Genomic DNA, 23,965 nt, shown 5'->3' with positions numbered 1-23,965 from the left:
TGAAAGATGAGTGAAGTAAATTCCAGTACATCTATATCTATACGTACCCACTTAAAAATACATTGTAGGAGGGTGCCTGGGTGGCTCAGTGGGTTAAGCCTCTGCCTTCGGCTCAGGTCATGATCTCAGGGTCCTGGGATTGAGCCCCACGTCGGGCTTGTGCTCAGCAGGGAGCCTGCTCCCTCCGACCCGCCCCCACCTGACTCTCTGCCTACTTGTGATCTCTCTCTCTGTCAAAAAAAACCCCAAAAAACAAAAAACCACCATTAGAACCAACAACAACGACAAAAAAATACATTGTAAGAGAATATTTAATCTTAGAGAAATACCAGTTTTATTTTGATAAGGAAATAAAGCAAATATAAAAGATTATATTATACTGTATAGTTTTATTTATAAATGTGAAAATAATTGATGTGAATTAGAATGACTTCTGTTTTCTACTTTTCTCCAGTGAACATGTATTTATTATTATTATTATTTTTAATGAGGAAGTAATGATAATTTAGGAAAATATTTCCGAAGCAGGGCCTAATATTCACAAGTAAGATGAGACCCTTCATTGTTTTCAGATTGGGTACCCAAAATAGAATGAAATAATATTTGTGTGTAACACTTTTTTTTTTTTTTTAAGTCCTCTATTCCAGCAGGAGTCATCCTACTATTAGTTTTTCCAGAGGATTCTTGAGTTAGTGAAGCCAGACTTAATGATTAAGTATCTAATCAGGTTTTTTTTCCAGCAGCAGCAAGATAATGAAGTCTGGTAAGTACTGTGGAAAACAAGGACTTCTTCACATTCACTGTTATCATTTGTGAGGTAGTTGACAGTCCAGTTGGGGCTGTGGGGTGAGTGTCAAAGTTGTGGTCCCAAGTCAGTGTGTCCTTTGCAGACCTAGCAACAGTAGCGTAAGAAAAGGAGAAGCACGCCCAAGATGGAAGCCCGAAGCCAAAGTGCCCCTTCAGACCCTGCACATGACTTCTGAGAACCAGGAGAAAGTGAAAGCTCTTCTCCGGGACCTGCAGGAGCAAGACGCAGATGCTGGATCTGAGTAAATCATTTTATTTGAGTAAATTCGTATGTGAAGGAAGCTGTGTTGGCAGTGGGCAGGCCCCACGTGTCTTTGGGACAACTTTTCAGTACTGATCCTATGGTGACAATGTAATTAGTTGGAAGTGAGCTGAGAGAAATAACAAGAATAACTATTAAGCAACAGTTTCAGAGTGAGTTCGTATTGCAGTATCTGTGAGCAGTACAAATTGCCTTTTCATCTTTTCTCCCGAGGACAATGCTGAAACAGACTCAGTAATTGCTTTATTGACAGGCTTCTTAATAAAACCTTGGAGTGAACAAATAGCGGTGTTGTTGTAGGAGCAGATACCGAGTTGATGAGATGAAGGCTTAGGGGTACACTTTCTTATAACCATCTGTTGAAGAGAAACAACTTTGACTCTTTGACTGTTTTGCTTTGTGATTTCAGTCAAAAAGTCAGTTCGTGGCATTCGCCACAATTAATGGTTGGACAGTGGTGAACAGCTCCATTTCCAGCTTATCTACAAATCTCTTTATCTGCTTTAGATTTAGGAAAGGTGGTTATGCAGCCAAGCGAAAAATGAGGGATGGTTTTTATGAACGAGGAGAGAGAATAGGCAGGGCTTCCGTGGTTAAGAATATAGGCTTTGGGGTCAGACTGCCTTGGTTAACCATCTCTGGTTGCTCTTTACTGTATAACCTTTGGCGATTACTAATCCTCTCTAAGTTTTCGTTGATCATCTGAAAAAATGGAGATTCTAATAGTATCAGATTAGTGGGAAGACTTTTAAAGAGAAAGACCATATAAAACCCTTAACATAGTACCTGGCATGTCATAAATGCCTGGTGAATATTAATTGCCAGGATATAAATGAATAGATCAATAAAAGTATAAATCAGTGACTAAAGAAGAGTTAGGATCCTAAAAAAAACAAACAAACAAACAAACAAACAAAATTGTTAGGATCCTAGGTCCTTTGGCTCCTTGAACTAAATTCTTAGACTCTTGCTTATTTATTCTTTGAAGTACATGGAAATTAGTATCTAATGTAAAATATATTACCTTTGGCAGAAGAGGCATTTCCGGGGAGGAGGAAGATGATGAGCCTGAGTGTGATGATGAACAGTACTGGTCTGCTGGACGAGAAGCTTCCCTTGTTCCTGACTGTGACCCTTTGGAATATGCTGGCTCAGGCCCAGTGGAGCCTCAGAGTCCAGAGTTTACCGTCTCAACATTTGCAGTGCAGAAGCTTTCCAGGTGATTGCTTTCAACATTGATGGGAGTTAGGGGAGAAGTGAAGCGACTGAAATCATACTATAAACCCTCCGGAGTACTTTGCTAGTGTGTGGGTTGTGGCCGTGCATGATACATGTCTAATATCTTCTCTTTCGGAACAAGGTGATTAGGGAGTATTACCAGAGATACTTTTTCAAAATACAGATCCTACCTATATATGGTTATAACTTCACACAAACATATATAAATGAATTTCACTTCTGTGACTTGCTACTACTTAATATTTTTGTCACATTTCACACTTGGTAGGTACGGCTTCGACACCGAGCGCTGTCAGGCAGCCCTGAGGCTCTGTGATGGAGATGTCGGGGCATCACTAGAACATCTGCTCACACAGTGTTTTTCAGAGACATTTGGGGAGAAGATGAAGAGCTCGGAGGCAGTTGCCCATGTCAGCTTGGATGAGTGTGTGGAACAGCGTCAGGAAGAGGCATTTGCTCTCAAGTCCATCTGTGGAGAGAAATTTATAGAAAGAATTCAGAACCGAGTCTGGACCATTGGATTAGAACTGGAGTACTTGACGAGTAAATTCTGCAAATCCAAGCAAAGGGAAAGTACCAAAAATACACAGGACGCTACACTTGAAGTCTGTAAATTTTACCTCAAAGGAAATTGTAAATTTGGATCAAGATGCAAATTCAAACATGAAGTGCCCCCAAATCAGATTGTCGGAAGAGCGGAAAGAATTGTAGATGATTCTCATCTTAATGCCCACGAAGATGCCTCTTTTTTATATGAACTCGAAATTCGATTTTCTAAAGACCACAAATACCCTTACCAAGCTCCTCTTGTGGCATTTTATTCCACCAATGAGAATCTACCTCTGGCTTGTCGTTTACATATTTCTGAGTTCCTTTATGGCAAGGCCTTGACATTTGCAGAAACTTCAGAACCTGTTGTGTATTCTTTGATAACCCTTTTAGAGGAAGAATCAGAAATAGTCAATTTACTGACAAATACCCATCACAAGTACAGTGTCCCTCCTGTGAACTTTCTGCCAGTATCCTCTGGGACCAGAATAAATAATCCTGTCTGTCGTAAACCAGTGATTCCAAATAATTCTTTTGCTTCAAATCAAATTCCTGAAGGTATGTAAGGCCTTGATTGCATGGAGGGCCTTGTGGAGGGGGAGTTCACAATGGTGGATTGAGGAAGTCAGCGTTTCCGAGGGCTGTGCTCGGATCTCCTGGTGATCTTGGGCAAGTCATTCTCCTCAGTCCATGGGCAAAAGGGAATGAGAATCCCCTGAACTGTGGCCTGACTTTAATTGTAAGTCCCAGATTTGCCACCATGATTGGGCTCTCTGCATTGAAGGTTTGTAGTGTTGTATAAGTTTATTCAAGCAATTGGGAGCTGGAAGAACTAGAGCATCTTCCTAGAAAAACTGTTCCATTGAATTCATTTAGTTTCACATGTTTACTTCTGATGCTTTACATGGAATGACTTTCAAATGAGTTTTTAGAGATATTTCTCTTTCTATACTACCCTAGTCCCCCAAAGTTTATTAGCATAGGGCTACCTTTATGAATCCCTAAATCCTCAAAGAAATGTTTGTGCAATCTTCTGGCATTAGTGAAATCCAGATTTGCTATACCGATTCTTACACCACAATTAAACTCCATGTTCGAAGTTCAGCAAAGAATTCTCTCTTATTTGTTGCCATCTTTCTTGAGAGAAACAAGTTTTTATTATTTCACAGGAGTTCTTAGGTAAACATCAATAAGTAGAGAACAATGAAATTGCATTGAGATGGGGATGGTGGACAGATAGCTAGGTTCACTCACCAGTCACTTGCTCCCAAACAGCAGCTTTTAGCATGTGGGATTCAGATATATTCCTTGAGAAATGACAAATGGTGTGTCATGGACTTTTTTAAGTAATAGCTTTATTGAGATAAAATTTACCTACCATAAAATTCACCCTTAATTTCAAAGGGTACAATTCAGTGGGTTTTTAGTATACTCACAGAGTTGTACAAGTATGACCACTGTCTAATTCCAGAACATTTTTAACCCTAAAAGAAACCCCATACTTAGCTTATTAGTGATAAGTCCTTATTTCTTCCTTCAACCCTTGAAAACCATGAATCTACATTCAGTCTCTACGCATTTGCCTATTCTGTACACTTCATAGAAATGGAATCATACACTATGCAGCTTTGTGATTGGCTTCTTTCCCTTAGCATCATGTTTTCAAGGCTCATTCATATTGTAGGGTGTAACAGTGCTTCATTTTATTGCTGAATAATATTACATTATATGAACATGCCATATTTTGTTTACTGATTGATCATGTGATATCATGAGATTTTAGGAACACTTGCAAATCGTTGAAACTTTCAGTTAATTCCTTGAATGTGAAGAATCTATGGAATTAACAAGGTGTGCCATGATGTTTTTCTTCTTTGTTTTTAATTTGGTTTAGCAACAGCCACTTGTACTTAATTAAATTCATTTGAAGATGAATTTTAAGTTCTTTGGCAGTAGTAGTTGTTTGAAATGAATGAACTTGCTTTCCTCAAGCTTTTAAGTTTTTTCTCCATCTTAAACGATTTTGTTGTTACTTTATTAGATAGTGACTTTCCTCCTTTGCTAAAGAAAGGGCTCCATATCGAAAATGTTTCCTTTTATCCCCTTCAAGTTGAAAAAGAATCAGAACCTGAGGAGGAAACAGATGAGGATGAAGGTCCTGCACCAGTTATAGTGGAGAATGAAAGCTATGTGAACCTTAAGAAAAAGATTTCCAAAAGATATGACTGGCAGGCAAAATCAGTACATGCTGAAAATGCTAAAATCTGCAAGCAGTTCCGAATAAAACAGGTAGGGTATTCTGAGAGACTGGCTAGCATTGCTTCCTAATGTATGGGTGAATGGATTAGGAATTAGGAAGTCCCTAGTATATTTTTGTTTCTCTTTAACTCTGAGTGGTCAAAGTTTCTGCATGCCACAGTAAACTTGGGTGCATGTTCTAGATAGTTTCGGAAAATCCAGAACCTGGTGAAATGAAACACCCGCATATATACCAAATATTCTCGGAATCATGTGACTTTGGTACTCTGATAGATGATCTGATAAGTGAAATCAAAATTAAAATTGATTTACATTAGAAAAAGATAGTGTAGAAAGGAGAAGGCTAAGGAGGGGCCCTTACCCCTTTACAGAGAATCGCAGGGTAAGTAACCCAAGATCACATAGTTACTGGTGGCAACAGGGATTCAGGCTAACTTTCTGTTCCTTAAGTCCATGATGTTTTATCCCATTAATAAGAAGATTATTTTAAAAGAACCAATTAGTGAACTTTTAGGGCAAAGTTGGGTATAGGACAAAAGATTGCTTAACCACTTTGGGGATTGGATTAGATTTGTCTAACAGCTCTTCTACTTGTGAAGTTCTGATTCTGATTCTTGACACAGTATAACACTATAGCATATTGTAGTGCAACAGCTGTAGAATGTCAAAGTGAATAGAAATTCACACCATAAGTAAATAGTTAGACTGTAGAAACAAAAAATTCCACTTTGAATTTGATCAGTTTGTGTTGAGAGGTAATAAATTTATATGATAAAATTATATGCAGAAAATGATGTGTTAATATAAATTTCAAAAATATCTCTTTAGTTTTAACATACACAACAATGTTTACTGACCATTGGAAGTCAGACTGAGTTACATAGATGTGATGCCTGCTAAAAAGAACCCTTTCGTGAGTGCTCTTTCTGTTACTGACTTTAGTAAAAATCTGATATTATATAGAACTATGCTGTCCAATGGGGTAGCCCCTAGCCACATTTGTCCATTTAAATTTAAATTAATTAAACTTAAATAAAATTAAAATTCAGTTCCTCAGTAACACTGGCCACATTTCAAGTGCTCACTAGCCATGTGTAGCCAGAGGCTTTTATATTGGTCAGTGCTAATACAGATCCTCTCCATGAACATGGAAAGTTCTATCAGATAGTGCTGGTGTAGAGACTTCTGCTAGGAAGAGCATAATAGTGCTAAGGAGGATGGCTTATTTCTCTTATAAGATCTTGCAGTTTATCCAGATGTAGGAAAGCCATAAAGATTCCACAGCTGATTCTTTGAGCAGCCTTCTGACTGAAGTAATCAGCATCCAATCCTAACAAATCCGCAATTTCCAACCCTAAACAAATTGTTAAAGAAAGAGCAGAAAGTCTGGGTCAAGCTATGGGATTCAGTACTCGGAGCTTTGTGAAAGATGATTCAAAGTACCTAACTGATACTTTATCTTCTATATCATTAGGCTTCCAGACAGTTCCAGTCAATTCTGCAAGAAAGACAATCACTCCCTGCTTGGGAAGAAAGAGAAACCATTCTTAAATTGTTGAGCGAGCACCAAGTGCTCGTTATAAGTGGTATGACGGGGTAAGAATGCAATTTATTTGTAACGCGGCTTTCATCCATGAATATGGTATGTACCCTGGTTATGGTAATAACCAGTTTTACTTGTAAAAAACTGGTAACTCTTATTATTTGTGCTTTTTTCTGATCTGATATGAAATAATATTTCACAAAACCTAATATTACAGATCTGGAGTCAACAGACCCAAATTACAGAAAAACAAAACAAACTCAGAAATCTGTCCAGGAATTTATACACATTGTACACCTCTCCTTGAGACAATTTTAAGGCAAAAAGTCTAACTGAGCTTTTTTTTTTTACGTTTTTTAAAAATATTTATTTATTTGAGAGAGAGAGCACATGAGCACACAGTGGGGAGGGACAGAGGGAGTGGGAGAATTTTAAGCACTCTGTGCTGAGCACAGAGCCCAACATGGGGCTTAATCTGACAATCCTGAGATAAGGACCTGAGCTGAAACCAAGAGTCAGACACTTAACTGACTGCACCTCTGAATGCACCATTACTGAATGCTTTTAACAGGCCCATTTTTTTATGTAAAGGATAGTTCCAGAACATTTATACATACACACACACATACATACATATATAACATTTATTTATATTAAAATATTGGGACGCCTGGGTGGCTCAGTCAGTTAAGCATCTGCCTTCGGCTCAGGTCATGATGCAGGGTCCTGGGATCAAGTCCCACATGGGGGACCTGCTGAGTCCCTGCTCAGACCTGCTCAGACCCTGCTGAGCAAGAAGCCTATTTCACCCTCAGCCTGCTGTTCCCCCTACTTATGCTTTCTCTGACAAATAAGTAAAATCTTAAAAAAAAAAAAAAGATTTATTTATTTGAAAGAGAGTGAGCATGTGCATGCATGCAAGCTGGGGTAGAGTGAGAGAGAATTTTCAAACTAATTCCTCCCCAGTGAGCGTGGAGCCCAATGGGGGGCCCTCAATCCCAGGACCCTGCAATCATGACCTGAGCTGAAATCAAGAGCCAGCTGCCTAATTAACCAGCTGAGCCACTCAGGCACCCCTCCAGAACATTTAACTTGGAAATTTTCCTCTTCTAAATTTATTCTGCTTTCCTTAGAGCTTTTACTTGTTCTTATAAGAACAACTTGGGAACAATTTTTCCTGTTTTACACTTTTCATATGTTATCCAAACTTACTTAACAGAGACAGGTTGTAGGCTTAGTTTAGTTCTATATTCAGAGGTATTCAACCTAATAACTACATTTGTGCCCAGACTCACTGATACAGTAGTGATTTGAGATCTTCTACTTCTTATTTTTTTAGCTTCAGTCCCCTTGTAGCCAAATCAATAAGATGATACATAAAATCATAAGAGAATACTTCCATTTCTTCAGGATTAAAATATAGAGTTCATATTCTTAGAGGTATTTGCAGAACTTAATCTAATGTCTGCTCAATTGTCCCAATTTTATAAATGATACTAAGCTATTATGAGTGTCCTGTGAATCCAAGTGCAAATTCCTAGCAGTCATGAGCTGTAGGTTACAAGTCAGCAGGTCGGTTTAAAAGATAAATGAAGCTGAACAAGTTTTATTATAATTAGCTTTCTCACTTCCCTGTTGCACATGGTTCTTTTTTTCTATTAGCTAGCCCTTGAAAACCCTCATTTTAGGACTCATTTGTTTTGACATACAGATGTGGGAAAACTACACAGATTCCTCAGTTTATTCTGGATGATTCTCTGAATGGACCGCCTGAGAAAGTGGCTAACATCATCTGTACCCAACCCCGACGAATTTCAGCAATATCTGTTGCTGAACGTGTTGCTAAAGAAAGGACAGAAAGAGTGGGTCTGACTGTGGGGTACCAGATCCGGCTAGAAAGTGTCAAGGTTTGTATACTCCGCCTATTTCCTGATAACAGAAATTTCGTTTTCATGTATAAAGGGTTCTTGGAGTCTGGAGACTCATAGGCAAGCTGGGATATATACTTTAATATGGCTGAAAACCTATTAGAAATATTTTGGTATAACTCTTACTTGGGTATGCTTCATTTCCTCTATAAAGACCTTTTGTTCTTCATTGACAGAAATGATCTAGTAAGTGCTGTTTTACTCTTAAACCTGGGACTTAATCCATTTAACCAAATAAGAAATGGACAAATGGAGAATTGAGTTCATCACTCACTGTTGTTTCTATGTTTTATAATAATTTTTTAAAGCTTTTTATGAGCCTTAAAATTTTGATACAAAATACAAAAGCTTTTACTGTTGTTACAAGCAAGAAGCTGTGCATTTAGTGGGGTTTCATATTAAATGCAGCTGCTGATGTTTTCAAGATTCTTTGTCCCTATCTATTCAGAATGGCTTTGCTGTATTGGCTTTGAAAGTGTTTCCTTTTTGCAAAAATTCCACGAATGCTTTCTATCCCCTTTCCTATGTAAGTCCTCAGCCACCAGGCTGTTATACTGCACCACGGGCGTGCTGCTGAGAAGGCTGGAAGGAGACACAGCTCTCCAAGGAGTCACCCATATCATCGTTGATGAAGTTCATGAGAGGACAGAAGAAAGGTAAACCAAAGATTTTCTAAACAACTAGCCATACACGTGAAATCATTTTGTTCTGTTTCCAGTTGGGTTTCATAGAGCTAGAGAGGAAGACCACAAAGAAGGCCCAAGTTAGGGGCGCCTGGGTGGCTCAGTGGTTTAAAGCCTCTGCCTTCGGCTCGGGTCATGATCCCAGGGTCCTGGGATTGAGCCCCGCATCAGGCTCTCTGCTCAGCAGGGAGCCTGCTTCCCACCCCCCTCTGCCTGCCTCTCTGTCTGTCAAATAAATAAATAAAATCTTTAAAAAAAAAAAAAGAAGAAGAAGAAGAAGGCCCAAGTTAGAGAAGAGGCACTACTTTCCTTACCTCCAGGGTCTGGAATACTAGAAATGCTAGGAGGGCACATGTTCATCACTAGAAGAGTCATTCTGTTAGATGGACATCTTCTACCAGGAGATACTGGGCCTCATGCTGACCTGGGCACTGTACTTAGCAGGAATAACAGGTTAATGCACACTGTAGCTGATAGATGGGTCAGTATGTGCTTCCTTCTTTGTTCATTCGGTCAGTCATTTAGTCCTGACAGTCATGCATACATTTATTAAGACGGTCTTAAGTGCCAAGTGATCTGTTAATTGCTGGGGATACTATAGCAAACAAACCTGTGTGGTTCTCTTTTATCTCATGGTCTGGTAGGAAAAACAAATAATGAACAAATAAATAAATGAAGATTTAGGAATTGGAGTAAGTACTCAGAAGGAATAAATAGGATGGTGTATTTTGGGGAGAGAGATCCATGAGATGGCCAGAGCTGATATCTCTCAAGAGATGATGATTAAATAAAAAACAGTAGGATGAGAAGGCATCCCATGTGACAGATGGGAGCAAAGCCAGCATTCATAGACTTTGCAGTGGGAAAGGACATCATGAGCCCAGAAACTGGAGCAATGCCCTTGCATCTGGTTGTAGTAAATGAGGGGGAAAGTAGCAGATAGAAAAGGGAAGAGCCAGATCGTCCAGGGTCTTGTATACCGTGGGCAATAAAGCATTTAGAATTTAGTTTAATGGAATTAGAAGTCATTAAAGAGTTGGGATATAAAATCAAAATCTTCAATATTTTAAAAGGAAGGACCAAGTAAATAGTTGGCATTTTCATAGTTTGTCACAGTTTGTAGATCATGTTCTAGAACAACAACAAAAACTAGTGTGGAAAAAAAGACAATCCTGTAATAATTACGAGACTTTCCCCAAAAGGACTATACTATTATAAATATTTTGAGAAGAAACAAAGTCTAAGTAAAGTTGGCAGACTGACAGAAAAGCAGAAAATAGCTAATAGCAAAAATTTAAAAAGAAAAAAAACAAACATGAAGAGTCCCCAACTATTGCTAATAAAGTGTTTTTAAAACTGAATAGGGAAGACATATGACCAGAAAACTATTTGCTCAAAGAAATAAATACACTGATACTCTAGTAAATAGGAAATATGAGGTAATTAGAAACTAAAGAAAAGCAGACTTGCATATAAAAAGAATAGATCAAAATAAAAAGAAGTAATTCCTAGAACACAACAATAGTAAATTTTATTTTTTTTTTAAGATTTTATTTATTTATTTGACAGAGAGGGCACACACAGGGGGAGGCACAAGCGTGGGGAGTGGGAGAGAGAGACACAGTCTCCCCAAAAGCAGGGAGCCTGATGCAGGGCTCGATCCCAGGACCCTGAGATCATGACCTGAGCCAAAGCAGAGCAACAGAGGCTTAACCAACTGAGCCACCCAGGTGCCCCATAAATTTTAAATGACTATACATAAAACCTGAGAATCTGTAAGGGGCAAATAATTTTTTTTGAAGAGACTCCAGAAAACAGTGGGGGGAAAACCAAATAGTAAATCATTTCATTTTGTAGGTAAATGTTCAAGTGAACATTTGAAAGAAGAAAATTTTTTCACTAAAAAATGTTGGAGGAGGAAATCAAATATAACATTCAACTGGACTAATAATACTTAAATGATTATATTATAAAAAATACATTTAAAATTTTAGGGGAAATGATATCTAGTGTAATTTTGAATGTAAAGAATGGCTTTGGCTTTCCTCCAGTGCTTTGTAAATATTAATCATGAGCTTGTCGTCAGTGGGAGCTGTTTACTCTCGGAGTCCTTATTCTCAAGTGTCTATGATGGAACTGATATTTAAATTAAGGCTATTTAGGGGTCGCCTGGGTGGCTCAGTGGGTTAAAACCTCTGCCTTCAGCTCAGGTCATGATCTCAGGTACTGGGATTGAGCCCCGCATCAGGGCTCAGCAGGGAGCCTGCTTCTTCCTCTCTCTCTGACTGCCTCTCTGCCTGCTTGTGATCTTTTTGTCAAATAAATAAATAAAATCTTTTTTAAATTAATTAATTAATTAATTAAGGCCATTTAACTCTAAAGCCCAAGTGGTCATCCACCAAAGAATATAGCCCATCCATAGATAAATAGATAGCCAGGAATGTTTTAGAAAAGAAATTAAGAAAGATTGGTCTACCAGATATTAAAATACATTATATAACTATAATGTTATAACATTATAACTATATAATGTTAGTTATAACATTATATAGTTATATATAACTATGTATAACTATACATATAACATATGTATATGTATAGTAATAATACTATACATATTAGTTAAAATGCCTACACCAGAACCTGTCACATTTTAAGTGCTCAGTAAATATTTTTTGAAGGGGTGAATTTACCAGACTCTCCATCTAGAATTCATTTACTCCAAGAACCTGAACCAGTATGTGTCAAACATTTCCATATGATCAGAACTCAGGATGGTTGTTCAAAACACAGACCCCTTCCCAACTCCCAGAAGGCCCATTCTGCAGGATTGAGATGAGAAATTTTAATTTTCAGCAAGCCCCATGTGATTTCTGATATGGAGGTCCCAGAAACACACCCTAAAATATATCACCCTAGAGGCAGAGAATGGGTACTTGGGAGAAAGTATCTGGCTGACTGAGAAGATTCGTTTCCCATTATAAACATGTGTTGCTATTATGGTTTAAAGGATAATCTCTTAGAGGTTTGTGTGAGTATCCTCAAGTAACCGATCACCTTTTAGAAATCCAACACAATTAAATTTTCAGATCCAGTAAAAAAATAAAAAAGAATGGTTTTGGGTTTCATAACTTTTACATTTCCATAAATTCAGAAAAACTGAAGCATAGTACTGGATCTGGCTTCTGGGAGCAATCATGTTCTCAAAAGTGAGGGTTTTGGGGCGCCTGGGTGGCTCAGTGGGTTAAGCCGCTGCCTTCGGCTCGGGTCATGATCTCAAGGGTCCTGGGATCGAGCCCCACATCAGGCACTCTGCTCTGCAGGGAGCCTGCTTCCTCCTCTCTGCCTGCCTCTCCGCCTACTTGTGATCTCTGTCTGTCAAATAAATAAATAAAATCTTTAAAAAAAAAAAAAGTGAGGGTTTTATGAAACTTAATGACTTATAGAATATCAACAGTTAAAAATTCAAAATATTTTAACATCTGAATAAAGGTTAGTTACACACTGCAGAAGGGAGATTTGGGCTTTTACAAATGCCAGTCTCTGGAAAGGGATAGGGGTATACAAATTACAAGAAAAAGTAGGGGAATATTTGCTAGTTCAGATGGAAAAAGACAAAAAAAGAAAAAGAAAACAGGACTAAAACCCAGGAACCGAGATCAATAAAAATACAGACAAGATTGAAGGTTGAATATAGAAAACTATATTCAAAGCTATAGTTGTTAGTTTAAAAAAATTTTTTTTAAGAATTTATTTATTTATTTGACAGAGAGAGATCACAAGTAGGCAGAGAGGCAGGCAGAGAGAGAGAGGAGGAAGCAGACTCCCTGCTAAGCAGAGAGCCCGATGCGGGACTCTATCCCAGGACCCTGGGATCATGACCTGAGCTGAAGGCAGTGGCTTAACCCACTGAGCCACCCAGGCGCCCCTAGTTTAAAATTTTTAATAAATTTCTTGATCATAAAGATGAAATGATTTTTCTAAATGTTTAGCAAGTATCAAAGAAATGTCCAGGAGAATAGTTTCTGTCCCCTGTATAATAATTACCTGTTGGAATTTTGGTCTGTTTTTCTCTGGGAGTATATTAGGCATTAGGGGTGAGATGTGTAGGGAAAGATAGGTGTCTCTGCAAACAGTACTGGAGTTTTATGTGCTGCTCTGATGTAGTTAACATAATAGCAGGCACTGCCTTTGAAGTTCTTAATCGCATAAGGAGATTTTAAAAGTATGGATGTACTATAAATTACTGAAGCATTTCCTATTGTTATATTATTTCCTTTTCTCTAAAAAAGAAAAAATCATAATTAAATTAGCTCATGAAATTAAAGAGAACTGAATAGTACAAGAACATGCTCTCATTAAAAATCCAAGCAAAACTGGGATGCCTGCGTGGCTCAGTCAGTTAAGCATCTGCCTTTGGCTCAGGTCATGATCCCAGCGTGCTGAGATCGAGCCCCGCATTGGGCTCCTTGCTCAGCAGGGAGTCTGCTTCTCCCTCTGCCTACCACTCCCCAGCTTGTGCTCTCTCTTTCTCTGACAAATAAATAAAATCTTTTTTAAAAAATACATCAAAAGTTAATTCATTTTTATGTATTGAATTTTTTTGAACTTCAGGTGTTTCTTTTATTTCCTTTAGTGACTTCTTGCTGCTAGTCTTGAAGGACATTGTGTTGCAGAGACCAACTCTTCAAGTTATTCTAATGAGTGCAACTTTAAATGCTGAGCTCTTTTCAGAATATTTCAATTCCTGCCCAGTTATTACTATACCAGGTGATTAAAATGCATCCTTGAATATGCACTGTTCTATTAAGCAAATATAATTATTTTTAAAGGTCATTTGAGATATAAAATAATAGGTATTTGTACCCATTTTCTAGAGAAGTGATTCGTTTGTAACAAATAAAATTATGACCATATAATGAAATAAAGAAGTAACATTATGTCTGTTTGCTAAGAGATTTCAGTTTTACTTGTGCTTTTTTGAAAAGTCTAGGTTATTAGGATTTCTAGCATTCCATTGTGCTTAACATCAAAGTATGAGTTAATAATGGTAATCTGTCATAAAGAGAGAAGTTGTCTCTGTGTATAAGCATATTGGTTCATTGCTGAATTCTGCTAACTTCTGGGCGTAGTCTATTCTGGGATAAAGTGAAGTTGAAAAGTCCGTATCTTCTGGTGCTTTCACAGTCTCATTGTGGGATTAATTTATCACCTTGGGCTTTGCTCTGTCCTTTGGCAATTGATTGGCAATTAATTTGGGGACAATTTTGATGAATAATGTTGAATGGTTCAGACTTCCCTTCGGGGAAGAAAGGGAGGGTGAGAAAAGTGTAATAGGTTTAAAAAAAGAGAGTTTTTTTTAAAAAAGTCTTATTACTAAATGAGCATCTCTGCACCTATGCACTTCTGGGTTTTTTTACAAGCTGGAATCTAACCGCTCTAGGAATCTATCATCAGAAGATTTTGTTTTTCTTTTTTTCCCTTCGATATTTTTAAGACCACAGAACAAACCATCCCTTGTGCCACACTTTATTTTAAGAGAATTTTACATTTGCCAACTATTTATGTCAAGATAATTGAATGGGTATTCTGAGGCTTCTCTCTTTTATTTTCATGTTCTTCTAGGTCGTACATTTCCTGTTGATCAGTTTTTTCTGGAAGATGCAATTGCTGTGACAAGGTAAGGAAGACATTAATGAGGGTTTGGTGAAAGTCTTTGAAAAGAATGATCATTTTAGGGGTGCCTGGGTGGCTCATTTGGTTAAGCGGCTGCCTTCAGTTTGGGTCATGATCCCAGGGTACTGGGGTCGAGCCCCACATCAGGCTCCCTTCTCAGCGGGGAGCCTGCTTCTCCCTCTCCCTCTGCCTGCTGCTCTGCCTACTTGCGCTCTCTATCTCTGTGTCAAAAAAAAAAAAAAAACTTTAAAAAATGATCATTTTACCTCAGCGTGCCAAGTTTTTAACAGATGTGTTTATTTTTCTTCTGATTTTTCTGCTTGAGCATTTTTGTTTTCCCCTTACAGCAATTATTATACAAATTATTTGCAATTTACAGACAACATTGTATATTTGGTACTAACTGGGACCATAATGTAAACTATAGGCTTTGGGTGTTCATGATGTACCACTGTAGGCTCATCAGTTAGAACAATTATACCACTCCCCTGGGGCGATAGTGATAACGAGGGAGGCTATGCATGTGTGGGGAATGGGGTGTTGGGAAATCTCTGTACCTTCTGCGCAATATTGCTATGAACCAAAACAGCTCTGAAGAATGAGGTGTATTTAAAAACTGAAAAAGGACCGGGATGCCTGGGTGGCTCAGTTGGTTAAGCGGCTGCCTTCCGCTCAGGTCATGATCCCAGCATCCTGGGATCGAGTCCTGCATAGGGCTCCTTGCTCAGCAGGGAGCCTGCTTCTCCCTCTGCCTGCCACTCTGTCTGCCTGTGCTCGCTCTCTCTCCCTCTCTCTTTCTGACAAATAAATTAAAAAAAATCTTTAAAAAAACAAAACAAAAAACTTTAAAAAAAAATGAAGAAGGACAAAATATATGGAAAATTTAATAAGAAAGAAAAAGACCAATTCTGCAGATAGACTGCCAGCATTCAAATGCCTCCACTTACAAGGGGCGTCTGGCTGGCACAGGAGTGTGTAACTCTTGATCTTAGGGTTGTGAGTTTGAGCACATTGGATAAAGGGATTACTTAAATAATTTTTTTAAAAATCCTCTCTACTTACAAACTAACAATGACAAGTAGCTTAATCTCTCTATGACACAATTTCATCATATGTAAAGTGGTCATATTATTAATAGCTGCTTCACAAGGTTGTTATGAGGATTAATTAATTAATTAATTCTTGGAGTTAATAGCTGCAGAGTACCTAGAACTGAGCCTGGCACGTAGCAGATGCTTTATGTGTGTTAGCTGTTATCATCATTGTCATCATCCTGCAAGCCTCAGGGAGCTTGCAGGGTACTCTGAGTATCAGGATGTCTGTAATTTCAGTACTTGGTAGGAAACAGTCATTTTCATTGGATACAAACATTTTTCTCCTTTGAAAGCCCTGATTCCTCTTCCCACTCTTTGACCTTGAAGATTCCCCATGGTTTCATCCTTGCACTCTTTCTTCTCACTGTAAAACTCCTTCATCCCTCCATTAGACTCCTGTGATTTCGGATGTCACTTCTGTGCCAAGAATTCCCAGATCATTATCTTCATTCCTGACCTCTGAATTCCAGAAGTAAAACACCCTTGATGTCCGGCACCTGAATTCAATTCAGAATTTTTCTCCTTCACCCTGCGCCTTCCATTGCTAATAAGCCCCACTCCTAATTCTCTGTTTATTTAATGGTACAATATTCTCAAGCTAAAAACCCCAAACCAGTGGCTCCCAGACTTTGGTGGGCAGTAAGCATAGGTAGGGAGCTCATTACGGTTGTCATTCTCTGGGCCCCCTCCCATTTCCATTGAATGGGAATCTCTGGGGAAATTAATCTTTCAGCTAGTTTCCGGGTCTTTATTCTCTCACCTGCAAACTCAGACTCACTGCCTCTATCGCATCTGCCTCTAGAATGATCTTAAGACAGAAGCAAAAGCATTCCAGGGTGTTCCCTCCCCAGAAACAGAGTCCAGCCAGCAGAACCCTGGACTGGTGGAATAGTAGCACACACATTGGGCAGGAACAGAGCAACATTCTGCCAAATGAGCACGTAAATCAGTGAAGATTTTCATTTTTCACCAGCAGACCCACATCCACCCAGACCCATTCCTTTGTCTTCTGTCCTCAGGTACGTGTTACAGGACGGGAGCCCGTATATGCGCTCCGCGAAGCAGATGACAAAGGAAAAGCTGAGAGCAAGGCGCAGCAGAACTGCATTTGAAGAAGTAGAGGAAGACCTGAGGCTCTCTCTCCACCTCCAGCCCCAGGATTCTGTCAAAGATGCAGTGCCAGACCAGCAGTTAGATTTCAAGCAGCTCCTGGCCCGCTATAAAGGTAACCTGTTTCCTGGGGGAATATACTTATGCCAGAGGTAACCAGTGATCCAGAGGAAGAAGAACGTGGCTCTCATTTCATAGCTACATTGTCTTAATTCATCAGAACAACCTTAAACTTAGAAAAAGAGCAGTACCAGCACATATTAAATAGAATTGTTACTGTATTTTCCAGTAGGGGATTTTTTTTCTGATTATGAAAGATGTGTTTATTATAGAAAAATTGGGAAATAGTGAAATATAAATATATACTTGAGTATTTTATAACTTTTTATTTTGATATAATTGCAAATTCAAAATTAAAGTTGGCATAACTATACAGTGAACTCTCTGATACCCTTCACCTCAGTTCAACGATTTTTATTATTTTGTCTCATTTGCTTTATCATCTGCTCTGTGCACATGTATCTATTTCTTTCTTGAACCTTTTGAGTAAGTTGCAGATAGGGTGTCCCCTAATTCCTAACATTTTAATATGTATTTTTTTTTTAAGATTTTATTTATTCATTTGACAGAGAGACAGTGAGAGAGGGAACACAAGCAGGGGGAATGGAAGAGGGAGAAACAGGCTTCCCATCGAGCAGGGAGCCCGATGTACGGCTCAATCCCAGGACTCTGGGATCATGACCTGAGCCAAAGGCAGATGCTTAACGACTGAGCCATCCAGATGCTCTTAATATGTATTTCTTAAAAGCGTAAGCACTGGACATGATCAAAATGAAGATATTTAACTGATATAATGCTATTATTTAATCCATAGTCAATATTCTAATTTTGTCAGTTATCAAAAAAATGTTCTTCATTGCTATTTTTTTTTTTTCTGGTCCAGAATCCAACCCACAGTTACATATTAAATCCATTGTTGTGTATTTTTAGTTTCTTTTGATCTGGAAAAATTCCCCAGCCTGTATTTTTCTTTTAAAATCTTGACATTTTTTGGAGTTTGGGCCAGTTATTTTGTAGAATGTCCCTCCATTTGGTTTTGTCTAATGTTTCCCTTTGACTAAATTTAGATTAGAAAACCTAACCTGTTGGGTTTCATCTTTGGTTAGAAAACCACAGAAACAGGGGCGCCTGTTAAGTGGCTGCCTTTAGCTCAGGTTGTGATCCCAGAGTCCTGGGATCGAGCCTCACATCGGGCTCTCTGCTCAGCGGGAAGCCTGCTTCCTCCTCTCTCTGCCTGCCTCTGCCTACTTGTGTTCTCTCTGTCAAATAAATAAATTAAATTTTAACAAAAGAAAACCACAGAAACAATGTTGAGTCGTTCTTGGTACATCATATCAGGAGGCATATGACATCGGTTTGTCCTATTATTGACGGTATTATTTTTGATCACTTGGTTAAGGTGATGTCAGCTAGGTGTCTCCCGTGTGTAGTTACTGTTTGTTCCCTTTATAGTTAGTAAGTCATTTGTGGAAAGATGTTTGAGGCTATTTAAATATCCTATAATAGCCTCAAAATTTCATCCACTAGTTTTAGCATTACTTTTGGGCTTTTCAAATAACATCTTTGTGGGGCACCCCGTGCTGAGCATTTGTGTGTATGTTGTTAGGTGCTCCTTCCTCCTCCTATTAGGTGCCAGACCCCACCTAACTGTTCTTTATTCCTGGATAGTCTTCTGTACATATAAGCTGGGCTGAGCACATAGAAACCCCAAGGTTGCTACTTCTGTTTTCTTCCCTAAAGCCTACACTAGAGACAGGTCTCAGCTTCCCTTCCCACTCTTTTCCCTGGACTGCCACCCCAATTCCTCTTAGCCTTTTTGGGGGGGGGGGGGTATTTACCTTTCAAGGAGTAAGAGCCTCTAACCCCCTATTACTGCTTCTATGGGAGAAGAGACAAGTGGGTGTTCTTTTTCTCCTTCCTCTGAAGACTGTATTCCCAGTCCTACATAGGGAATGGCAATCATCCAGAAATTAGGGAATTAGCTGTTATTCTGCTGTTTAGGAAGATATGAGTAGCTCCTAAACATGATTTCACTTAACCTTCCCAACATCCTGAGAAGTAAGGTTGAGAGCATGAACTTGCATCGGATAGAGCCGGGTTCAACTCACTCGTGCGGAGTTCCTTGAGCGAGTTCTTTGCCCTCTCCATACCCATTTCCGCAGCAATAAAATGGAGTTGTTTAGGGAATTAAATGAGATAATACAAATCCACTGCACAGCACCCAGCTATTGAGTGTACATTTGTGATTCTAATTGAAATATGTCTGAGTCAAAAGTTTGTGTTCTATCTATACATCACACCAGCTGATAATTCCCATTTCCTATTCTATTAAATTATTTCAGAATTATTTCAGAAACTTCAGAATTTTCTTCAAAAATAGCGACTAGATGGGGCACCTGAGTAACTCAGTCTGTTAAGTATCCAACTCCAGATTTCAGCTCAGGTCATGATCTCAGGGTTGTAAGATTGAGTCTCATGTCGGGCTCTACGCTCAGTGTGGAGGCTGCTTGAGATTCGCTTTCCCTCTACCTCTGTCCCTCCCCCACGTTGTGCTCTCTAGCTCTAAAATAAATAAATCTTTTTTTTTTAAGATTTTATTTATTTATTTGACAGACAGAGATCACAAGTAGGCAGAGAGGCAGGCAGAGAGAGTAGAGGAAGCAGGCCCCATGCTGAGCAGAGAGCCCAATGCAGGGCTCAATCCCAGGACCCTGAGATCATGACCCAAGCTGAAGGCAGAGGCTCAACCCACTGAGCCACCCAGGCACCCCTAAAATAAATAAATCTTTTAAAAATAAATAAAATAAATTATGCCTGGATCTAAGCCAGGCCTTTCTTATTTCAAGCACACAGTTTACCAAAGTTCAAAAAGTACTTCCGAGAACTTCTTTCTGAAGGAGGAGGATGGAATATTTGGGGTCAAGAACCCTGGCTCTACCACTGGCTTCTGGGTGGTGGTGGGCTTCTCTCTTTCCCTGTATCAAAAAGACAGATGTAGTTGATCTCAAGGCTCTCTCACTTTTCTGAAAATTAAATAATGTTTCTGAGCTTAATTTTTAAAACTTTTTCTAGTTAAATAATAATAATCAGTCCTTTTAAGTGTAATTGATTAGCAAAAACCACCAAACTATTAAAAAGTTCTTAAAAAATTATTTTTACTGGGCGCCTGGGTGGCTCAGTGGGTTAAGCCGCTGCCTTCGGCTCGGGTCATGATCTCAGGGTCCTGGGATCGAGTCCCGTATCGGGCTCTCTGCTCAGCAGGGAGCCTGCTTCCCTCTCTCTCTCTGCCTGCCTCTCCGTCTACTTGTGATTTCTCTCTGTCAAGTAAATAAATAAAATCTTTAAAAAAAAGAGAGAGAAAAAATTATTTTTACTTCTTTTTTCTCTGGTAGCTAATCCTTTCTCCTTTTTGAAAAGTCTGCTTTTTGGAATCTTGACATATAAAAATGATTCCTTCTCTGTCCTCCACACCCAACCACATCCTTTCTTTTTTATTTTTTGGGTTGCTTTTTTTTTTTTTTTTTTTTTTTTTTTTTTTTTTTTTTTTTTTTTTTGTTTTTTTTTTCAGAGAGAGAGAGAACACAAGCAGGGGAAGCGGCAGTCAGAAAAGGCAGAGCAGGTAGAGGAAGAAGCAGGCTCCCGGCTGAGCAAGGAGCCCGATGTGGGACTCGATCCCATTACCTCGGGATCATGACCTAAGCAGAAGGCAGCCCCTTCACCAACCAAACCACCCAGGTGTCCCACCTCTTTTCATGTTTGACCAATGTAGGGTTCATACTGCCAGAACAACATTATTTAAAACTGCTTTTGCCACTCTTCAAACTTTTCAGCATAGTATAGGAAGCTTCCTTTCCTTCATATCACCTGCAGCTGTTTTGTCCCATTTAGACTAGATTCAGGGCGATGGGCTATTAATAGGCCCCGAGAAGAAAGGCCAGCAGTCTTGGAGGAGTTAGCCTTCCCAAGACTATGCTGTTTGTTTTCAAGAGAGCTTAGGCGCACAGTGCAGCCCAAAGAACTGCATCTTTCACTGGGGCCTCAGATACATTAGGAGGAGACTGGAGACCCTAACCTGAACGTCTATGACTGGACTTCAGGGGTTGTTGGTGAAGCCATTAAAATCACGTGTATTTTTCAGGAAGATCCAGCACTTCTGTTTTTTTTTTCAAAGGAACCTAAAGGTTAAGAGTCACCGTGGTGAGGGTGTTTGTGAAAGCTGCGGTCTTTGTCCGTCGATTTCCCTGAATCACTGTTACCTGGACTTCCGTCTGATCTGACTCATGACTTGGTTGACTCTGGAAGGGCTTTCCAAAGTGTACTTGACTTTGAATTTTGTTTCTAGGATTTAAATTGTCAATAAATGTGTGACAGATTAAAGAGGGGAAGGAAGAAAGGAAAACGTGGCCGATCTGGGTTTTTCCGGCAGGGTCAGGTGCATGTTCTTTGAGTCACTGTTCAACCAAAAAGTGCTCCTAGCCAGCATGTATTTTTTTGAGAGACTGGAAGAAAGCAATTCATTTCCGTGCATAAATGTGAACAACATCTGTGTCATTAAATCAAGAGACTCACCGAGTTCACAGGGAACATTGTCCTTAATAAGGTATAATTATCCTGCTGATTTTTACCTTTCTTTCAGGGGTTAGCAAATCAGTCATCAAAACAATGTCCATCATGGATTTCGAAAAGGTTAATCTTGAATTAATAGAGGCCTTGTTAGAGTGGATTGTAGATGGAAAGCACTCCTACCCTCCAGGTAAACTCATTTTGTCTTCCTTTGTGTGTTGATGGCCAAAAGGGAAAGTAGCCCTCTCACTGAGATATAGTGTGTGCTGTGGGGCAGCCTCCCTGCCTGGAGTCCTCCCCCCCCCCCCCCCCCACCCCCACCCCCACCCTCACTTTTCCACCCCCAATTCACGTAATTTGTTTTGTTTTAAGAGCTTAATTTATTGGGGCGCCTGGGTGGCTCAGTGGTTTGGGCTGCTGCCTTCGGCTCAGGTCATGATCTCAGGGGCCTGGATCAAGCCCCGCATCAGGCTCCCTGCTCCACAGGAAGCCTGCTTCCCTCTCTCTCTCTCTCTCTCTCTCTGCCTGCCTCTCTGCCTACTTGTGATCTCTGTCTGTCAAATAAATAAATAAAATCTTTAAAAAAAAAAAAAAAAGAGCTTAATTTATTTGTCAGGGAGAGAGAGAGTGCACAAGCAGGCAGAGTGGCAGGAAGAGGCAGCGAGAGAAGCAGGCTCCCCACTGAGCAAGGAGCCTGATATGGGACTCGATCCCAGCAGCCTGGGATCATGACCTGAGCTGAAGGCAGTGGTTTAACTGACTGAGCCACCCAGGTGTCTCCACCCACTCCTTCTTGTTCAGCACTCTTTTGGTTCCTTCTGAACAAAAAGATGTTAATAATACAAAGTCCAAAGGAAGAAAGCTGAAAAGAAGACCTGGGTAATCTCTATGGTAAACCCTGCACCCCAGGCTAAATGGGAGTCTGGTGATGAGTGTTTGAAGTCCATGAAGACACTGTACATGGAGGTCACAAGGCCGGGAGTGCGGGGGGGTGGTGGGTGGGTAGTAGAACTGGGTTTGGAGTCTGATAAACTTCCAGCTCTGCTACTCAGAAACATTTAGTCTCAGATAAAGTCCTTATCCTTGCTCTGCCTCAGTTTTCTGGCCTGTGAAATGAAGAGAATCATAATTCCTCTAACATATAGCTGTTTTTAGGATTAAAAGAAACCGTATATAGGGGGCACCTGGCTGTCTCAGTCGATGGAGCTTGTGACTCTTGATCTCAGGACTGTGAGTTTGAGCCACATGTTGGGTGTAGAGATTACTTAAAAATAAAATCTTTTTTTAAAAAGTAAGAAAGAAACCATATGCAAAGCACTTAGTATAGTGCCTGGCATATAGTTAATGCCCAGTAGATTCTACCCCTAATAATGGTAACATTATAATTATAACATGCATCGTCATTATTATTATTATTATTATTATTATTGCTAGGCTCACTGTTACCGCTGCTGCTGCGTGACCCAGAGCAATCACTCCTTTCCCCTTACTCACTGTCTTCCCATCCCAGTGGCCTCCTTAACCTCACTTGTAGTCCTTTCTCCCCCAAATCTTCTCATAACTGAATCCTTCCCATCACTCAGGTTCTGTCAAATATCTTCTCTTTAGGGAATTCTTCTCTGACCACCCTATCTGTTTGCTCACCCCCACCCCTTACACTGTCATGATACCCAGAAGTGATTTTCATTTTCATTATAGCACTTCACAATACCCAGAATTTTAGTTCTGCTTACTGACAGTTTCCTTAAATAGAATGCAGACTCCTTAAGAATAAGGATTTATCGTGCACCATTGTGTTGCTCAGAGCCCTGGACGGCACCTGGAATATTTAGGTACAGAGTAAATATCCGTTGCGTGAATAGATGCAGCCATTGTTGGGGGATCGTAAGTTGATCAAACAATTCTGTCATGCGCTCACTACGCAGTGCTTTGAGGAAGTGGGAATGGCCGCCCTCCTCTGCTTAGACCGTAGTCATTACATGATATTTTCTGTAGACACGTAGGAGCCACATGAAGGGATTGAAGTGCCCTGTTTGCTACTTCTTGGCAAGTAGTCAAGTGTTGGCTAATGCACTGTCACTGGGCTGGATGTCTTGTTTCATCCCAAAGGTAAAGGGGATTGTTGAGAAACATCAGGCATAGCAGACAAAAAGAACTGTTAGAAATTTACACGAATTCATTGGGCGACCACC

At 39.6% G+C, this 23,965-nt stretch overlaps 1 protein-coding gene across 4 annotated transcripts in view; it reads left to right on the top strand.

Annotated features, from left to right (window-relative positions):
- The window catches only part of DHX57 (DExH-box helicase 57), a 54,561-nt gene that overhangs the window by 11,475 nt on the left and 19,121 nt on the right, over positions 1-23,965 (top strand). For 3 of the 4 annotated variants that reach the window (XM_059405486.1, XM_059405488.1, XM_059405485.1), the window contains exons 3-13: positions 891-1,049; positions 2,103-2,288; positions 2,577-3,415; positions 4,968-5,146; positions 6,591-6,712; positions 8,371-8,566; positions 9,119-9,243; positions 13,907-14,040; positions 14,896-14,950; positions 17,060-17,265; positions 21,847-21,963. In XM_059405486.1, the coding sequence (XP_059261469.1) occupies positions 891-1,049; positions 2,103-2,288; positions 2,577-3,415; positions 4,968-5,146; positions 6,591-6,712; positions 8,371-8,566; positions 9,119-9,243; positions 13,907-14,040; positions 14,896-14,950; positions 17,060-17,265; positions 21,847-21,963 (2,318 nt within the window). Of the gene's footprint in view, positions 1-890; positions 1,050-2,102; positions 2,289-2,576; positions 3,416-4,967; positions 5,147-6,590; positions 6,713-8,370; positions 8,567-9,118; positions 9,244-13,906; positions 14,041-14,895; positions 14,951-17,059; positions 17,266-21,846; positions 21,964-23,965 lie in introns of those variants that run through there. The other variant, XM_059405489.1, reaches the window with a different exon arrangement.

The sequence above is a fragment of the Mustela nigripes genome, chromosome 7, assembly GCF_022355385.1.
Source record: "Mustela nigripes isolate SB6536 chromosome 7, MUSNIG.SB6536, whole genome shotgun sequence".
Classification (NCBI taxonomy): Eukaryota; Metazoa; Chordata; class Mammalia; order Carnivora; family Mustelidae; genus Mustela; species Mustela nigripes.
The sequence above is the reverse complement of the archived record's forward strand: the minus strand, read 5'-3'. Positions and strand labels throughout refer to the sequence as shown.